At 44.3% G+C, this 17,417-nt stretch overlaps 1 protein-coding gene across 11 annotated transcripts in view; it reads right to left on the reverse strand.

The window, feature by feature from the left end:
* Positions 1–17,417, reverse strand: part of RAD21L1 (RAD21 cohesin complex component like 1) — a 69,351-nt gene that overhangs the window by 5,385 nt on the left and 46,549 nt on the right. For all 11 annotated transcript variants that reach the window (XM_077253028.1, XM_077253027.1, XM_077253036.1 and 8 more), the window contains exon 10: positions 7,790–7,889. In XM_077253028.1, coding sequence (XP_077109143.1) covers positions 7,790–7,889 — 100 coding nt within the window. The remainder of the gene's footprint in view (positions 1–7,789; positions 7,890–17,417) is intronic.

The raw sequence follows: 17,417 nt of genomic DNA on the forward strand, positions 1-17,417 counted from the left end.
CGGTCACCCCTGACCGGTGGCGTTATGAAATTTTATTGCTTTACAACTCCCTTTAAAAACTATCCCTTTTACTTAGGCGCCAGGACCGGGTCGCCGCCACCGTGATCTCCCCTTTAACGACGACCGTACCCGGTACCGAGTACCTCTAGGCCCTGGCGGGCGACTCATCTACAATGCTGTAATTGCTGCAAAGGGAGCATGCTTTGACGAAAGCAAAGTTTGAAGGAGAAAATTATTATTTCAAATAAAAATCTTTTTTTCGAACCTTGTCAATGTCTGGACTAGATTTTCAATTCATTTGGCAACTCATTTGATTAATAAAAGTATGAGTTTTAATGGAAAACACAAAATTGTCTGGGTGACCCCAAAATTTTGAACGGTAGTGTATACAGCACCACGTTCCCACAAATCACCATATATTCTGCACCATGATCGCATGGGCTCACGCTGAACACCACCTTATGGTCACTGCCTCATGATCATTCAAATGCGGGTGTCAGCTCTATGTGAGAGCTGACACCTTGCAGCAACGCCCACAATTAGTGCTAGCACTGATCATGGGCATTTAACACCTCTAATACCGCTGTCAATAGTGACAACGACATCATGGGGCATCGGGGAGGAAGTGAGCTCCCTCTCTGCTCCCATTGGCTTAACATGAAGAGATCGCGTTATGCTGATTGTCTCCATGGTGACCCTGGGCCGAGAGGTGGCCTCGGGGTCTGCAAAGAAGGGTGGCCTGTCACTGAGAGCATGCTGAGAGCATGAGCTGACACGCTTCCTCCCTGCATGTCAGACACTGATCTTGTACTCTAAAAAATAAATAAATAAAAAAATCACAAAATAAAGAACCCCCCCCCCAAAAAAAAAAAAAAAAAAAAAATTATATATATATATATATATATATATATATATATATATATATATATATATATATATATATATATATATATATATATATATATATATATATATATATATATATATATTTACACTCACCGGCCACTTTATTAGGTACACCTGTCCAACTTCTTGTTAACACTTAATTTCTAATCAGCCAATCACATGGCGGCAACTCAGTGCATTTAGGCATGTAGACATGGTCAAGACAATCTCCTGCAGTTCAAACCGAGCATCAGTATGGGGAAGAAAGGTGATTTGAGTGCCTTTGAACGTGGCATGGTTGTTGGTGCCAGAAGGGCTGGTCTGAGTATTTCAGAAACTGCTGATCTACTGGGATTTTCACGCACAACCATCTCTGGGGTTTACAGAGAATGGTCCGAAAAAGAAAAAAAATCCAGTGAGCGGCAGTTCTGTGGGCGGAAATGCCTTGTTGATGCCAGAGGTCAGAGGAGAATGGGCAGACTGGTTTGAGCTGATAGAAAGGCAACAGTGACTCAAATCGCCACCCGTTACAACCAAGGTAGGCCTAAGAGCATCTCTGAACGCACAGTGCATCGAACTTTGAGGCAGATGGGCTACAGCAGCAGAAGACCACACCGGGTACCACTCCTTTCAGCTAAGAACAGGAAACTGAGGCTACAATTTGTACAAGCTCATCGAAATTGGACAGTAGAAGATTGGAAAAACGTTGCTTGGTCTGATGAGTCTCGATTTCTGCTGCGACATTCGGATGGTAGGGTCAGAATTTGGCGTAAACAACATGAAAGCATGGATCCATCCTGCCTTGTATGGAGCATCTTTGGGATGTGCAGCCGACAAATCTGCGGCAACTGTGTGATGCCATCATGTCAATATGGACCAAAATCTCTGAGGAATGCTTCCAGCACCTTGTTGAATCTATGCCACGAAGAATTGAGGCAGTTCTGAAGGCAAAAGGGGGTCCAACCCGTTACTAGCATGGTGTACCTAATAAAGTGGCCGGTGAGTGTATATATATATATATATAATCAATAAATACATTTATTTATGTAAAAAAAAAAAAATACACATATTTGGTATTGTCACTTTCGGAACAACTTGACCTATGAAACTGTCCCACTAGTTAACCCCTTCAGAGAACACCGTAAAAATAAATGATAAAACGCCGTCGGAGCCAATTTATCCAAGTTATTTTGTTCCCTAACTTGGGACTGCTTTAGGACGTCCCATGGTTAACTGTGTCTCCCAATGAAGTGATAAAAGGAAGAGAGATTTTTGGTACTCACCGTAAAATCTTTCTTGGAGCCTTCATTGGGGGGACACAGCACCTTCTCTGGTTTGTGCCTATGTTGGGCTTATGTGCCTCTCTTGGACCTGTACATAGTTGTGTTTTGTATTTCTTCTACTGCTTTTTTCACTAACTGATGAGCTTTGTGCCAGACAGTGGGTGTATACTGCTGACAAGGTAATTTTTTTTTGCCTGGTGTCAACCTCCTAGCGACAGCAGCATAAGCCTATGCCTGTGGCCTTATCAATTTTACCACATGTGGAATGGCATAAAAAAAAAATTCTGAATTGCTGTTTTTTGGTGATTCTGCCTCAAATATTGGAATAGAAAGAATTACAAAAATGTAATGTGCCTGAAAATGATGCCAATAAAAACCAACTCGTCCCACAAAAAAACAATCCCTCACATGATTGTCAGCCGAAATTTGGAAAAATTATAGCTATCAAAATATGGCAATAAATAAACAAAGTTTTTTGCAATAAAAAGCATCTTTTAGTGTGTAACGGCAGCCAAACATAAAAACACAATATATATCGGGTATTGCTGTAATCGCACCAATCAGAAGAATAAAGTCGTCTAATCGCTTTTACCGCATGAGAAACTGCGTAAAATATAAAAAAAAACAATGCTGTTGATTTGTTCATTCTGCTTCCCAGTGATTGCAGTAAGGCTTGGCTCACATTTATCCTGCGCCAACACCGGAGTTTGTGTAAATCTCTCAAATGAGTGTTTCAGATGAAGATTCCCTATAATGAGGCAGATAGAGGCACTGTGAACACCGTCTGGCTTTTGACCTGGCGCTGTTCATCTTTTTAGGCGTACATAAAACCATAGTCAGCCACAGTTTTGTACACTTCTGAAAAGGACACAGCGGAACAGAGCTCAGATGGAGTCCAGAGTAACTCTGCTGTCTCATTATAGTGAATGGATCCATTGGGGTTTCATCTGTCACGTCACTTGGAGATTTAGATGGAAATCCCGATGTAAGTGCTTAGCGTAGAGTGTCGGATAAATGTGATCCCAAATATTATGTAAAATGTTCCTAACAAAAGCTTCAACTCAATCCACAAAAAAATCCCCACTCAGGTCCATGATCTAACAGAAATATACAAAAGCTCTGGAATAGCGCTATAGCTCCTCGCCCCCCAAAAGAAATCTGACAGCGGCATTTAAATTGCACAAACCAGATGCACGTCTTAGCTACCGTCCATCGGCGACCAAATCGCATGACCGCGGGTCATCGATGTGTTGGCATGGCAACCAGGGTTCTGCAGGAGACTTCTGTGGTTGTCATTGCTGAACTGCTATGAGCACTGCTTGATGGTTGGCGCTCATACCAGATGAGCATTGTTGTTACACATGGCAGGGCTGCAGCCCTGCTATGTGTGACACGATAAATCAGATGATCAAGATTATTGAAGCAAGTAAAAAGGGCGGGGTTTTTTTAAAATTATATTAAAAAAAATATGATATTTCAAATCACCCCTCTTTTTTTTTCTTGACAAACTTTGGATTTTTTTTTCACCACTTAAATAAAAGAAACTTAAACATGTTTGGCATCTACAAACTCGTAATGACCTGGACAACCATTATGGCAGGTCAGTTTTAGCATTTAGTGAACACACAATTGTGGAATTGCACACAAAATACACAATTGTGGAATTGCACTTTTATTGCAATTTCATCGCGCTTAGAATTTATTCCCGTTTTCTAGTACACGATCTAGTAAAAGCAATGGCGTTGGTCAAAAGTAAAATTGGTCCTGCAAAAAACAAGCCTTCACATGGCCATACTTATGGAAAAATAAAGTTATAGCTCTGGGAAAAAGGGGAACAAAAAATGGAAACCCAGCAACAGAAATACCTCTGGTCCTTAAGGATTTAAATAAACATGCCACACATTTGGGCACTACTATTTTTGGGTGCTACGATCAGGTTTTTTCTATTTAGATTGATCATCCCTGGACCGGGACAGAGTTGCTTTGCACCTGCACTTTATATTTGAATACTGGGATATGCTGCTATTCTAAGATAGCAGACAATGTTATTGGCAAGCATAGTATAGTGGAAAAATTGTAGGAAATCCTCTACTAATCATCAACTATAATAGAAAAGTAAATAAGAATACTTCCACATCTCATCCTATGGACTATAATAGGAGCCAACTGCAACCACAATATGCAAACAAAACCAAAGGACAAAATACAACAGTCATAAAGCCCATTGAGAGTAACAAAGTCTAAATCTTTATTATTATCATTGGAACAGGAAAAAGGGACAAATGGAGATAAACAAGAGTAAAATCAGATGTAACCGCATCCAGATAGAAGGCTAAGGGCAGGCATGTCACAGCCATTAGGTACATATATCGACAGTACATGTGTACGATCCATATTAGGATGCAATCCAAAAGTAACAACACATAATAGTAAATACAAATACCTCGTCACCTGTCTTACTTATCTATGGGATTTTTCTGTGCTGTGTTGTGCATAAATATGTGATTCTTCAGAATTTCTATTAGTCTATGCCTGATGAAGAGACCAGAGTAGTCTCGAAAGCTTGCAATTTGTTACCATCTTTTCAGTTAGCCATTAAAAGGTATCAACCACTAAGGACTCTCAATTCTAAATATTTTTCTATCCACTGGCTAACACGGTACCAAGATATATATCTTTCCTGTGACTCTAGGGAGTCTCACTCCCATCATGGTACACTTTGTATGTTCCTCCTATAACAAGAAGTTTTCCTCTGGTCAGACCTCATCTCTTAGCCATAATTGCGGACCATCTAATATGTCTTCCCAGTAGTCCCCCCACTGCTAGCAAACAAGTGCGCGCCCCCTCCTGAGTGGGTGACATCCCTGTCTCAGTCGGTAGCTGACCTAACCAACGTATCTCACACTTTGGTCTTGGTTTTGGAACGGCTTCCCAATACTGCACCCTCCCCGGATGAGTCGGCTGTTAACCCCTTGCATACCCAAAGGGATTCCCCTCGCAAGAAGTCCAGAAGTTCCAAAAAGCGCGCTGGCATTACTTCACCGTTCAGTTCATCATCTCTGTCACTGTCCTCCAGGACTCCAGCTCCCTCCTTTTTCCCCTCATCCGATGCTCCAGAGGCGCTAGAGTCAGACCCATGTTCTGAGTCAGATTCCAATCTGGACTCAGCACAGGTCTCCAAACTGCGTGACACGGTGGATAGTTTAATTGTCGCCATTAATGAGACTCTTAACTTAAAGGACTCAGGTCTCTTCCTCTGAGCAGACTGTCTTTCAGGAAAATGATGCGCCCTCCCCGTGCTTTTGCCAACTGTGACGAGTTCAACAGGATCTTTGCGGTGGAATGGCAGCACCCATACAAACATTTCCAGGGAAGAAAACGCATGAGCGTACTGTATCCTTTTCAACCTGACGTGCGTAACAAGTGGGCAGCTTCTCCCTCTGTGGACCCCCCGATCTCCTGGCTAACCACAAATACTAGACTTCCGCTGTCTGACGGTTCCTCCTTAAAAGAAGCCTCCGACAGACACATTGAATCTCTGGCCGAGTCCCCCTTTGAGGCCACGGGCTCCTCCCTCTGCCCAGCCTTTGCAGCTACCTGGGTAGCCAAGGCTGTCTCCGCCTGGGCAAAACATCTCGGCCAGGTTATCGTCTCTGGTGTCCTTGCAGATGAGCTGGCTGACGTAGGGGACCAGATCGACCAAGCGAGAAAATACCTCTTGTCCGCGTCCCTCAATGTTTTTATATACATCAGATAGGGATTGCATACATCAGTTAGGACTGCTCTATATGGGTATACCTTGACGTTTGGTGGAGCAGCTAAGTATGTAGTCCCTTAAAATACTTTTTATTAAATATATCTTAAAATTACAAAAATCCCAGTGACATAAAGCAAAAAAACAGGATCAAAAAAGTGCACCTATCCTCACACTATCCCTACACTTTGCTGCTCTCCCTACCTAACAGTGGAGGTTGGCACCCTGATAGAGTCGATTCTGGCGCCCCCACTCAACGGCGGCTATCCATTGCTCACCCTATCAACCACCTATAACACTACAGGTGGGAAAACAATGAATTTATATAAAGAGATGAAATATAGTGTGGAGAGAACAGCAACAAAAAAATTGTTAATCATCTATTGTCTGTGGTTGACAGCCTTAGGCCGTATACCATAGGGTTAAAGGACTGCACTAACTATGCTACTGAGGCTCATATTGGGCTTATCCTATCTATGGCTGAGATAGGCTGTTCATGTACAGTTTTGGTTTATATATTAATATTTTTTTCTTGAACCATTGTATATTGGACTACTATTCCCCTTGTCATTTTTTGTCCCATATTTATCAAAATACTTTGGACAATATTGGGGATTTTTTTCTGTGCACCTATTTTTTGTTGCTGTTCTCTCCACACTATATTTCATCTCTTTATATAAATTCATTGTTTTCCCACCTGTAGTGTTATAGGTGGTTGATAGGGTGAGCAGTGGATAGCCGCCGTTGAGTGGGGGCGCCAGAATCGACTCTATCAGGGTGCCAACCTCCACTGTTAGGTAGGGAGAGCAGCAAAGTGTAGGGATAGTGTGAGGATAGGTGCACTTTTTTGATCTTGTTTTTTTGCTTTATGTCACTGTGATTTTTGTAATTTTAAGATATATTTAATAAAAAGTATTTTAATTTAATTTGGAGATATGGAGCAGCTAAGTATACATTTTTTGCAAAAAAAAAAAAAGTATCAACCAAATACCCTGTTTTTTTTTACATCTTTTTACTAGCACTTGCTGACTACTGTGATTTTTTTCGTAACGGAGTTGTTTTGGTTTTACTGTGCTCTTTTGTGTCTTCAAATACCTTAATGGGTTGCAATGACAAGGATTACCGTGGGTGGTCGGGCGTGCCACGGTAATCCTTGTCATTGCAACCCATTAAGGTATTCATAGTAGGAAACGCTAGGAGTTGGCGGTTCCTGCTCTTCCAGACACCCAGCGTTGAGCCACCTATCTGGGGACACCTGGCTTTGGCCCCCCCTTCCCTCCAGCTGCACGGAGCAGCGCAACACGCCAAGCAACAATTGATTTGCACTTTCTCCGATCTCCGCAGCCATCTTCATCTCCATAACCAGTAAGTGTATACTAAGAGACACTTTAACACTGTTAGCTTTGGCTCAAACCAGGATTATATGTGTGGTGGGCACAGTTTGTCTATTGAATTTATTATATTAACGCGCACGCAGGTGTGGTATTGCTACGCTTGCTGGGCACAGCCCTCTCACTGTACCTTGATATCTACTAAAGCGCAGGTGGTTTATTGCTTAATTCCATTAAGGTATTCGTATTTACTATTATGTGTTGTTACTTTTGGATTGCATCCTAATATAGATCGTACGCATGCACTGTCGATATACAGTATGTACCTAATGCCTGTGACATGCCTGCGTTCTAACTGGATGCGGTTACATCTGATTTTACTCTTGTTTAGCCCCATTTGTCCCTTTTTCCTGTTCCAATGATAATAATAAAGATTTAGACTTTGTTACTCTTAATGGGCTTTTTGACTGTTGTTTTTTGTCCTTTAGTTTTGTTTGCCATTCTAAGATGCAGTAGTGTTTTATCTGCAGACATACCCATCTCTTCTTGCTCATGGCGGGGTGTTTCAGTTGCAGGCTCTGCCGGCTCTTTTTGCAATGCTCTGGAGACATCCGCCTTCTGGATTTGTGAAAAAAGCTGTATGGAGTTGTATATATACAAGTGTCAGTTTCACCGTGTTCACTCATTTCAAACAATTGCTACTTGTAAAAGAACAGGGAGAAATAAGTATAGAATAGTTACATTAGTGTTACAAAATGCACATAAACCCACATATCAATTAGGCTTTATACGCATAGATTTATCATGCTCACTTATACGTATAGCGTTAACATATTCCACAGCACTTTACAAACATTTTTTCATTACTGTCCCCAATGGGGCTCACAATCTACATTCCCTACCAGTATGTGTTTGGAGTCTGGGAGAAAAGCGGAGAACCTGGAGGAAACCCACACAAACACGGTTAGAACATAGAAATGACTTGTAGATGCTGTTGTTGGTTCCTTGGTCCATATCCCACTAAGTAAAACTGCGAAAGACGCAACAAATATGCGGTCTTCTGCACAATAATTGATTGTGTAGCCTCCAGTACACATGAACATGGCATTATTTGGAGCGCACACTGCATTTTCCACCCTACAGAATATTCTATGTACTGTATTTTATTAAGGCCATCTATTTACATCTGCATTGAAATAAACTATACATAACCAGGATATTTACCATATAGGATATACAGATGTTACTTTGGAATACTTAAAAAGAAGGAATATAAACCAGCTCACCCGTGATGCATAAACCAATCTTCGGGAGCACGGACCCGCTGTGTCCAGGCGTATAGAATCCAAAAAAGAAGAGAATGTCCAGCTTCACCGAATCCGTAAAAAAGCGTTTTCTTTATTCACATACTTTAATCATGATGGACATGATTAAGGGAGCTTAGTCTCCAGAAACGCGTTGAGATTCTTACCCATATGGCTCGTGCTGAAGTCTGTATGCTCTATGCTTAAAGTTTGTGAATAAAGAAAACTCTTTTTTACGGATTCGGTGAAGCTGGACATTCTCTTCTACTTTGGAATACTCCTCTGTCTCGTTGGCGATTGGTCTCTCTATCCTTTGCACACAGACTTCCTGATCTTGATACTTTACTCCCTGTCATCCATTAAGTGTCTTCTTTAGTTACCAAAATATTTAGAATTAAGAGTCCTCAGTGGTTGATACCTTTTAATGGCTAACTGAAAAGATGGTAAATTGCAAGCTTTCGAGACTACTCCGGTCTCTTCATCAGGCATAGACTAATAGAAATTCTGAAGAATCACATATTTATGCATTTATTACAGAAGACAGAGCAAAAATTACATAGTAGTCTTGAAAGCTTGCAATTTGTTACCATCTTTTCAGTTAGCCATTAAAAGGTATCAACCACTGAGGACTCCATTCTAAATATTTTTCTATCCACTGGCTAACACGGTACCAAGATATACAGTGTATCTTTCCTGTACTTTAGTTAACAACAGTTTTTTCTCTCTCGCTTCATTGGGGGACACAGGAAACCATGGCTGTATGCTGCTGCCACTAGGAGGTTGACTCACTGCAAAAACAGGGTTAGCTCCTCCCCAGCAGTATATACACACCAACTGGCAGAAAGCTATTCAGTTTTAGCTTAGTGTCAGTAGGAGGTGGACACAGGGCGGCCCTCAGCCTCGTTTCTACCTTAGGTTTTTGTTGTGTTTTATTAATCATCCCTCTTTTTCAGATTCAGCTTGTGATCTGGGCGATGAAGTGTAATTGGTCACTCCGCTCTCCCCCCAGTGACCGGGAGCACAGTGTGGGAATGTGTCACTACTGTACCCTCTTGTGTCTACTAGGCAGGACCCCTTGCCTCCTAAGGCTACTTTCACACATCCGATGTCTTTTTGTTTCAGGCTAAATCCGGCTCTTTAGAGAAAAACCGGAACCGAAAAAAATTAAAACCGTTTTTCCCCCATTGACTTGTATTAGCGCCGGATCGCGCCGCATGGCCCAGCGTTCCTTCCGGTTTTTCCAACATTCGCCGGATTTAGCCTGACACTGAAAACCTGATGTGTGAAAGTAGCCTAACACTTCAAGCGTGTTTGGGGCATCCGCAAGAATGAAGATGCAGACTGGTCCTTGTCACCCGCCCTCCAGAGCCGGTCGTTCAGGGTAGGAAGATGGAATCGTTACCCGACGACCACCGAAGACGTTCAGTGGCCCAAAGGTCTGCATGCAAGCCAGTCTTCCAGCACCAGTTTGCACACAGGGATGTGGGATCTTCAGGACAGGTATTCATGCGGCAGTGCAGGGGGCTCCGGAAAAAAAAAAGAAACATTTTAAAATTAATGTTGAGATATTCCTTTAAGGATCCTAGCCAGGGGGTAAAATAACTTTAAAACATGATAAAAAAATGAAACCTCAGAAACCTGAGGTTTCATTTTTTTTTAATCAAGCTTTAATTTTTTTTCTAATAAATAGTAACTTTTATTCTCCTGTTAGACGTGCCGGTGGATTTCCCTTTTCTATTTTCTTCCTTTGCTTGTGATCACCAATGGGTGTGGCACCCTCAGGATGGATGCCGGCTGACATATGTTAAATAATTTGGCACTCAACTTATTTGCGGTTGTTGCTTTGAAATTTTTTTTTATTGCAGTCCAAAATAAACGTTTCGGTCAGAAAGTGACCTTCTTCAATAAACTGCATTTAAACATTATACCAAAGGAACAATAAGAAGGATACATAACCGTGTGTACAAAAAAGGTACAAATAACAAAAACAACAAAGTAAATCTCATACCAAACAGGTACATGGTGGTGGAAGTGAGGGTAGGAAAAATATGGAAGGGAGAGAAGGAATAAAACTACATACCCGACTGCTCTTGTGGAATATCTAGTAGGTGTCACTGTACATCAGTGTTGGTGCATGTGAGTGGGGGCTAACCTAGAAAGACCTCTCGGGAGAGTAATCTCCAATACGGAGGGAGAAAGAATTATGTATAAACTATGTGAACTAAAGAGTAGTCGGGTAGGTGAATGGAGGAGAGGAGAGTCCAAGGGGCGGTGATTTGCAAGAAGTAATCAATACAGGCGACTCTGTAGAGAAAGACAAATATATTAGTAACATAATAAGGACAGTAGGGGGTAATGTACTATAGAACATACGTATAGACGTGCGAGTCTGAGAGGCAAATCAATACGTACTTATCAGTATACCATAGATTATACATATGAGACCTGTTATCAAACAACACAGAAAAAATTGCATGATAATAAAAGCAAAAAATAAGAGAAAGAAAAAGAAAAATGGGCCTCATAGGAGAGTCAATACGTGTGCATAAAATACAAGTTCAGGTAAAAGCCAGTGGATCATATTCTCTATTCAGGCCCTTTGGTGTAAGGGGTCTAGGTATAGGGATATGCTCTAAGACCTGAAATTTAAGCTGTGATATGCTATGTCCTTTGGAAATGAAGTGAAACGGGAGCGGCAGCAGCAGCATGTTTTTGCAACGGATCGTCGACTTGTGTTTAGAGGTGCGGTCCCTAATAGACTGCGTAGTTTCCCCAATATAAAGAAGACCGCAGGGACACTTGATTAAATACACTACGAATGTAGTGTCACAAGTCGAAAAACATTTAATCTTGTATTTTTTGCCAGAGTGTGGATGGCAAAAGGAATCACCCCTGATCACATTGTTACACTGATTGCAGTGCAGGCACGGAAAAGTGCCATTTTTTTTCCCAAGAAATCGTTGGGTGGTGTCATGACTAGTAACCCCGAAGTCGGCTCTGACAAGAGAGTCCCGAACATTAGGACGTTTATAGCACGGTAAAAAATGTTCCTGAAATTCGGGAATGCCAGGGTGAGCTGTGCGTAGTATATTTATTCTTTCTAGGTTAGCCTCCACTCACATGGACCAACACTGATGTACAGTGACACCTACTAGATATTCCACAAGAGCAGTCGGGTATGTAGTTTTATTCCTTCTCTCCCTTCCGTATTTTTGCTACCCTCACTTCCACCACCATGTACCTGTTTGGTATGAGATTTACTTTGTTGTTTTTACCTTTTTTGTACACACGGTTATGTATCCTTCTTATTGTTCCTTTTGTATAATGTTTAAATGCAGTTTACTGAAGAAGGTCACGTTCTGACCGAAACGTTTATTTTGGACTGCAATAAAAAAAAATTTCAGAGCAACAACCGCAAATAAGTTGAGTGCCAAATTATTTAATATATGCTTACTGGCTTGGGGAACCTATCTTGTGCACCAACACAGCTGTGCCACGATATACTCTACTATTTGGCTGACATATGGACTTGAAATTGGCAACGTGGTGAGCTTTCTACACTTCCCCTCCCTCATTCCCTCCTATGTTAGTGGGATAGGCTACATCACCCGCAGGCCGCCCTATCAGATACGCAGACGCTCCAGCCAGCTTCACCCCCTCCCGCCGACCTATCAGTACGGCCCTCTCTCCTGGACCTGGCAACACTGCACGCCTTTTTTCTTCGGCCCCCCTCCCTCACCAAGCGGGAAACTCGGCGTGCGCTACAGGCTCCAACCCATGACTCTGCTCTATCTTCACGCCGTCTGCAGGTACCCACATGCAGCTCCCGGTCTACAACCTGCTATCCCTGCGGCTCTGCCTAACGATCTCCCAGCCAGGATCCAGGTCTGTGTGCTCTGTCACTGTTTGGGGGGGGGTCAGCTCTCATCCCTGGCAGCTCTCCCCTGGTATTCTGTCTCTCCTTTTTACCACACTGTGGACATAACTTTATCACTCACATAATGGTAATTCTGCTTCACATTTCACATCACCCATCTTATCTATGGCATTTTTCTGTGCTGTGTTGGGCATAAATATGTGATTCTTCAGAATTTCTATTAGTCTATGCCTGATGAAGAGACCGGAGTAGTCTCGAAAGCTTGCAATTTTACCATCTTTTAAGTTAGCCATTAAAAGGTATCAACCACTGAGGACTCTCAATTCTAAATATTTTTCTATCCACTGGCTAACACGGTACCAAGATATATATCTTTCCTGTAACTCTAGGGAGTCTCACTCCCATCGTGGTACACTTTGCATGTTCCTCCTATAACAAGAAGTTACCCTCTGGTCAGACCTCATCTCTTTGCCATAATTGCAGACCATCTAATATGTCTTCCCAGTAGCCCCCCGCTGCTCACAACAAGTGCGCGCCCCCTCCTGAACGGGTGACATCCCTGTCTCAGTCGGTAGCTGACCTAAACAACGTATCTCACACTTTGGTCTTGGTTTTGGAATGGCTTCCTAATCCTGCACCCGCCAGCGGGTCACAATTACCTCCCCGGATGCGTTGGCTGTGAGCCCCTTGCATACCCAAAGGGATTTCCCTCGCAGGAAGTCCAGAAGTTCCAAAAAGCGCGCTGGCATTACTTCACCGTTCAGTTCATTATCTCTGTCACCGTCCTCCAGCTCCCTCCTTATCTCCCTCATCCGACGCTCCAGAGGCGCTAGAATCAGACCCACGTTCTGAGTCAGATTCCGATCTGGACTCAGCACAGGTCTCCAAACTGCGTGACACGGTGGATAGTTTAATTGTCGCCATTAATGAGACTCTTAACTTAAAGGACTCAGGTCTCTTCCTCTGAGCAGACTGTCTTTCAGGAAAATGATGCGCCCTCCCCGTGCTTTTGCCAACTGTGACGAGTTCAACAGGATCTTTGCGGTGGAATGGCAGCACCCATACAAACATTTCCAGGGAAGAAAACGCATGAGCGTACTGTATCCTTTACTGTATCCAACCTGACGTGCTTAACAAGTGGGCAGCTTCTCCCTCGGTGGACCCCCCGGTCTCCTGGCTGGCCACAAATACTATACTTCCGCTGTCTGACGGTTCCTCCTTAAAGGAACCCTCCAACAGACACATCGAATCTCTGGCCGAGTCCCTCTTTGAGGCTGCGGGCTCCTCCCTCTGCCCATCCTTTGCGGCTACCTGGGTAGCCAAGGCTGTCTGTGCCTGGGCAAAACATCTCCGCCAGGTTATCGTCTCTGGTGCCCTTGCAGATGAGCTGGTTGACCTAGGGGACCAGATCGACCAAGCGAGAAAATACCTCTTGTCCACGTTCCTTGATGCAGCTGCCTGTTCAGCCATAGCAGCCGGCAACATCATCACTATCCGCAGGGTCCTTTGGCTGAAAACCTGGAATGCGGACTCCGCTTCAAAGAAGTCCCTCACAGGCCTTCCGTTCCAAGGTTCTCGTCTCTTTCGAGAAGAGCTAGACAAGATTATCTCCAATGCCACGGGAGGAATGAGTACGTCTCTACCCCAACAGAGATCCAAACGTACACCCCGTTGTACTGTTCCCTTTTGTTCCTTTCCCACCACAGATTAACCCTCGACAGGACAAATCCCCGATGCGTCAATAAAGGAAAAAGGGCCTCCTTTAAACCAAGCCCGACCTGGCTCTCAAGACCCGCTCAACGCCTGCCAACCAGGTCAGGCTCCAACAGATTCTCCTCAGCATGACGGGTTGCCCCCACCTGGGTGGCCTCCCAGGGTGGGCGGTAGTCTCCTTCAGTTCTGGGAAGAATGGCTATCCATAGTTGACGATGCCTGGGTTTGAGATGTATCCTACGGTTACAAGATAGAGTTTTCTACTCTCCGTCGATTTCATTTTTTCGAGTCCCGCCCACCAAAGAATGCCTGTCTCAATCCGGGCTTCTTCAAGGCTGTCGACTCCTTCCTCAAGGCCGGCGTTATCGTCTCCATTCCCACATGAGTGTGCTTCTCAGGTTTTTATTCAAACCTGTTTGAGTCCCCAAAAGGACGGTTCCGTTCGTCCCATTCTGAACCTCAAATTACTAAACAAATATGTGAATCCCTTCGATCCGTGATAACCTCCATGGAGCCAGAACAATTGATCTTCTTGGAGGACATTCAAGATGCCTACCTGCACATTCCCATCTTTCCCCCGCACCAGAGGTTCCTTCGCTTCGCTATTCAGGGACTTCACTTCCAGTTCACAGGGCTGCTATTTGGATTAGCCACTGCGCACAGAGTTTTTATGAAAATAATGGTGACGTGATGGCCATTCTACGCAGCAGGGGCATCCTCGTCATTCCCCATCTAGACGACATACTCATTAAGGCCGCAACACCCCTGGCCTGCCAGGAGAGTCTATGGATTATTCTAGACACTCTTTTCCATCTGGGCTGGATCGTCAACACTGCAAAGCAGTCTCTAATCCTAGCCCAACGTCTTGTTTTCCTGGGAATGCTTTTTGACACCGTCCAGGCAAAGATTTTCCTATCCAAGGAAATGTCTCTAGCACTTATGCGTGGGGTTCGGTCTCTCAGAGGTCATTCTCCCTGCTCCCTCCGCTTCTGCATGAGTGTACTCAGCAAAAATGGTTGCTTCAATGGTAGCAGTCCCATTTGCTCAATTCCACACGCATCCTCTCCAAATCTTCCTTCTAGTGAGATGGGACAAGTCGATCTGCTCCCTGGATCGGAGTGTCTCAATTCCCCTGCGGATAAAGCAGTACCTGAAATGGTGGGAGCGCTCTCAGTAGGCCCACCTTGGGAGGTCCTTCCTCTCTACTCACTGGTAGGTAGTCACAACAGACGCCAGTCTCCTCGGCTGGGGAGCAGTATTGCAAGATTTGATGGTCCAGGGTCGATAATCAGCTCAGGAGTCATCCCTCCCAATCAACATCCCTGAACTCCGAGCGATATTCCTCACCCTGCTTCACTGGCAGGAACTTCTCCACGGACGTCCGATTTGAGTCCAGTCCGACAACGCCATGGCGGTGGTGTACATCAATCAAGGGGGAGAACTTGAAGTCGGGCAGTGATGTCAGAGGTCAATAGGATCCTGTCTTGGGCCGAGCAGAATGTCCCACCAATTTCCACAGTGCACATCCCAGGAGTCGAAAATTGGGCGGCAACTTTCTCGTCCCAGGGTCTCGCTGCAGGAGAATGGTCGTTCAATCAGTCAGTCTTTCACAGGATCTGTCTCAGGTGGGGGACTCCGGACGTCGACCTCATGGCGTCCAGACGCAACCACAAAGTTCCTCAGTTTGTGTCCAGATCTCGCAACCTGCTAGCGATTGGTTCCAATGCACTAGCAATACCCTGGACACAGTTCTCCCTTCCATACCTGTTCCCAACCCTTCCGCTGATTCCGAGAGTAATCAAAAAGATAAAAGGCAGAAGGAATACCCATCATACTCATCGCTCTGGATTGGCCACGAAGACCCTGGTACGCAGAGTTGGTCAACCTTCTAGTGGATACACCGTGGAGACTTCTAGATCTTCTGGACTTTTTGTTGCAGGGGCCCCTCTTCCACCAGAGTTCTAAGTCGCTCAATTTAATGGCATGGCCGCAGTCTTAAAGTTGGCTGGGTTCTCCGATCAGACATGATTAAAGCAATGAAGCCTTCATTCTCTCGCATCAACGATCGTGGAAGGCGTTTTTCGCTGGTGAGAGACTCATCGGATGGCTCCAATGGTTTTTCACTTCCCATCCATTTTGTCCTTTCTGTAGTCGGGTCTGGAGTCCGGACTGTCCCTTAGTTCTATTAAGGGACAAGTTTCTGCCCTTTCCATTCTTTTTCAAAGGAATCTGGCTGTTCGCCGATAGCTCAAGACATTCATTCAAGAAGTTGCTCACTCCATTCCCCCTTACCGGTCCCCAGTGGAACCCTGGGATCTTAATCTAGTGCTCGACGTCCTGCAGGAGTCTCCGTTTCAACCATTGCGTGAGATCTCTTTCACATTACTTTCCAGGGAGATCGCTTTCCTGGTCGCTATTACCTTAATTAATTAAACAGGTTTCAGAGCTAGCAGCTCTTTCTTGTCGCTCTCCTTACAAGGTGGTTCTACGTCCGGTTCCAGCCTTTCTCCCCAACGTGGTTTTCAGTTTTCATCTAAATAAGGACATCGTACTTCCATCCTTTTGTCTATCCCCCTCTCATCCCCGAGAGCGGTCAGTAAACAAATTGGATCTGGTGAAAGCTCTACGCATTTACCTATCCAGGACCGAGCCTTTCTGGAGCTCAGATTCTCTGTTCATCATCCCAGAAAGTCCAGGGAAAGGTCTCCCGGCGTCCAGGTCTACCTTTGCTCGCTGGTTCCGTTCCAATGTTCTGGAAGCTTACCGTCTCAGAGGTAGAGCACGCCCATTGAGGAACGTGGCACACTCCACGCATTCGGTGGGGGCATCCTGGGCAGTTCGCCATCAGGCGGCAGCCTTGCAGCTCTGCAAGGCTGCTACATGGGCCTCCATTCATACATTTACCAAGTTCTACAGGGTTCACACTCATGCTTCATCGGATGCGAACCTTGGTAGAAAGGTCCTGCAAGCCGCAGTGGCCCGAGCTCTGACTTAAGGATATTATACTTCTTCCCACTGCTTTAGGACGTCCCATGGTTTCCTGTGTCCCCCAATGAAGTGAGAGAGAAAGCAAGATTTTGGGTACTCACCGTAAAATCTTTTTCTCGGAGGCTTCTTTGGGGGACACAGCACCCACTCTTGTTTTCTGTTGTATCAGTTTCTGTTGCTATCTGTTAAATTTGTGCTCTTATGTTTTTTTTCTACTTCTCTTACTGATTTTTCACTAACTGAATAGCTTTCTGCCAGTTGGTGGGTATATACTGCTGGGGA

Source organism: Ranitomeya variabilis, chromosome 4 (genome assembly GCF_051348905.1).
Source record: "Ranitomeya variabilis isolate aRanVar5 chromosome 4, aRanVar5.hap1, whole genome shotgun sequence".
NCBI lineage: Eukaryota > Metazoa > Chordata > Amphibia > Anura > Dendrobatidae > Ranitomeya > Ranitomeya variabilis.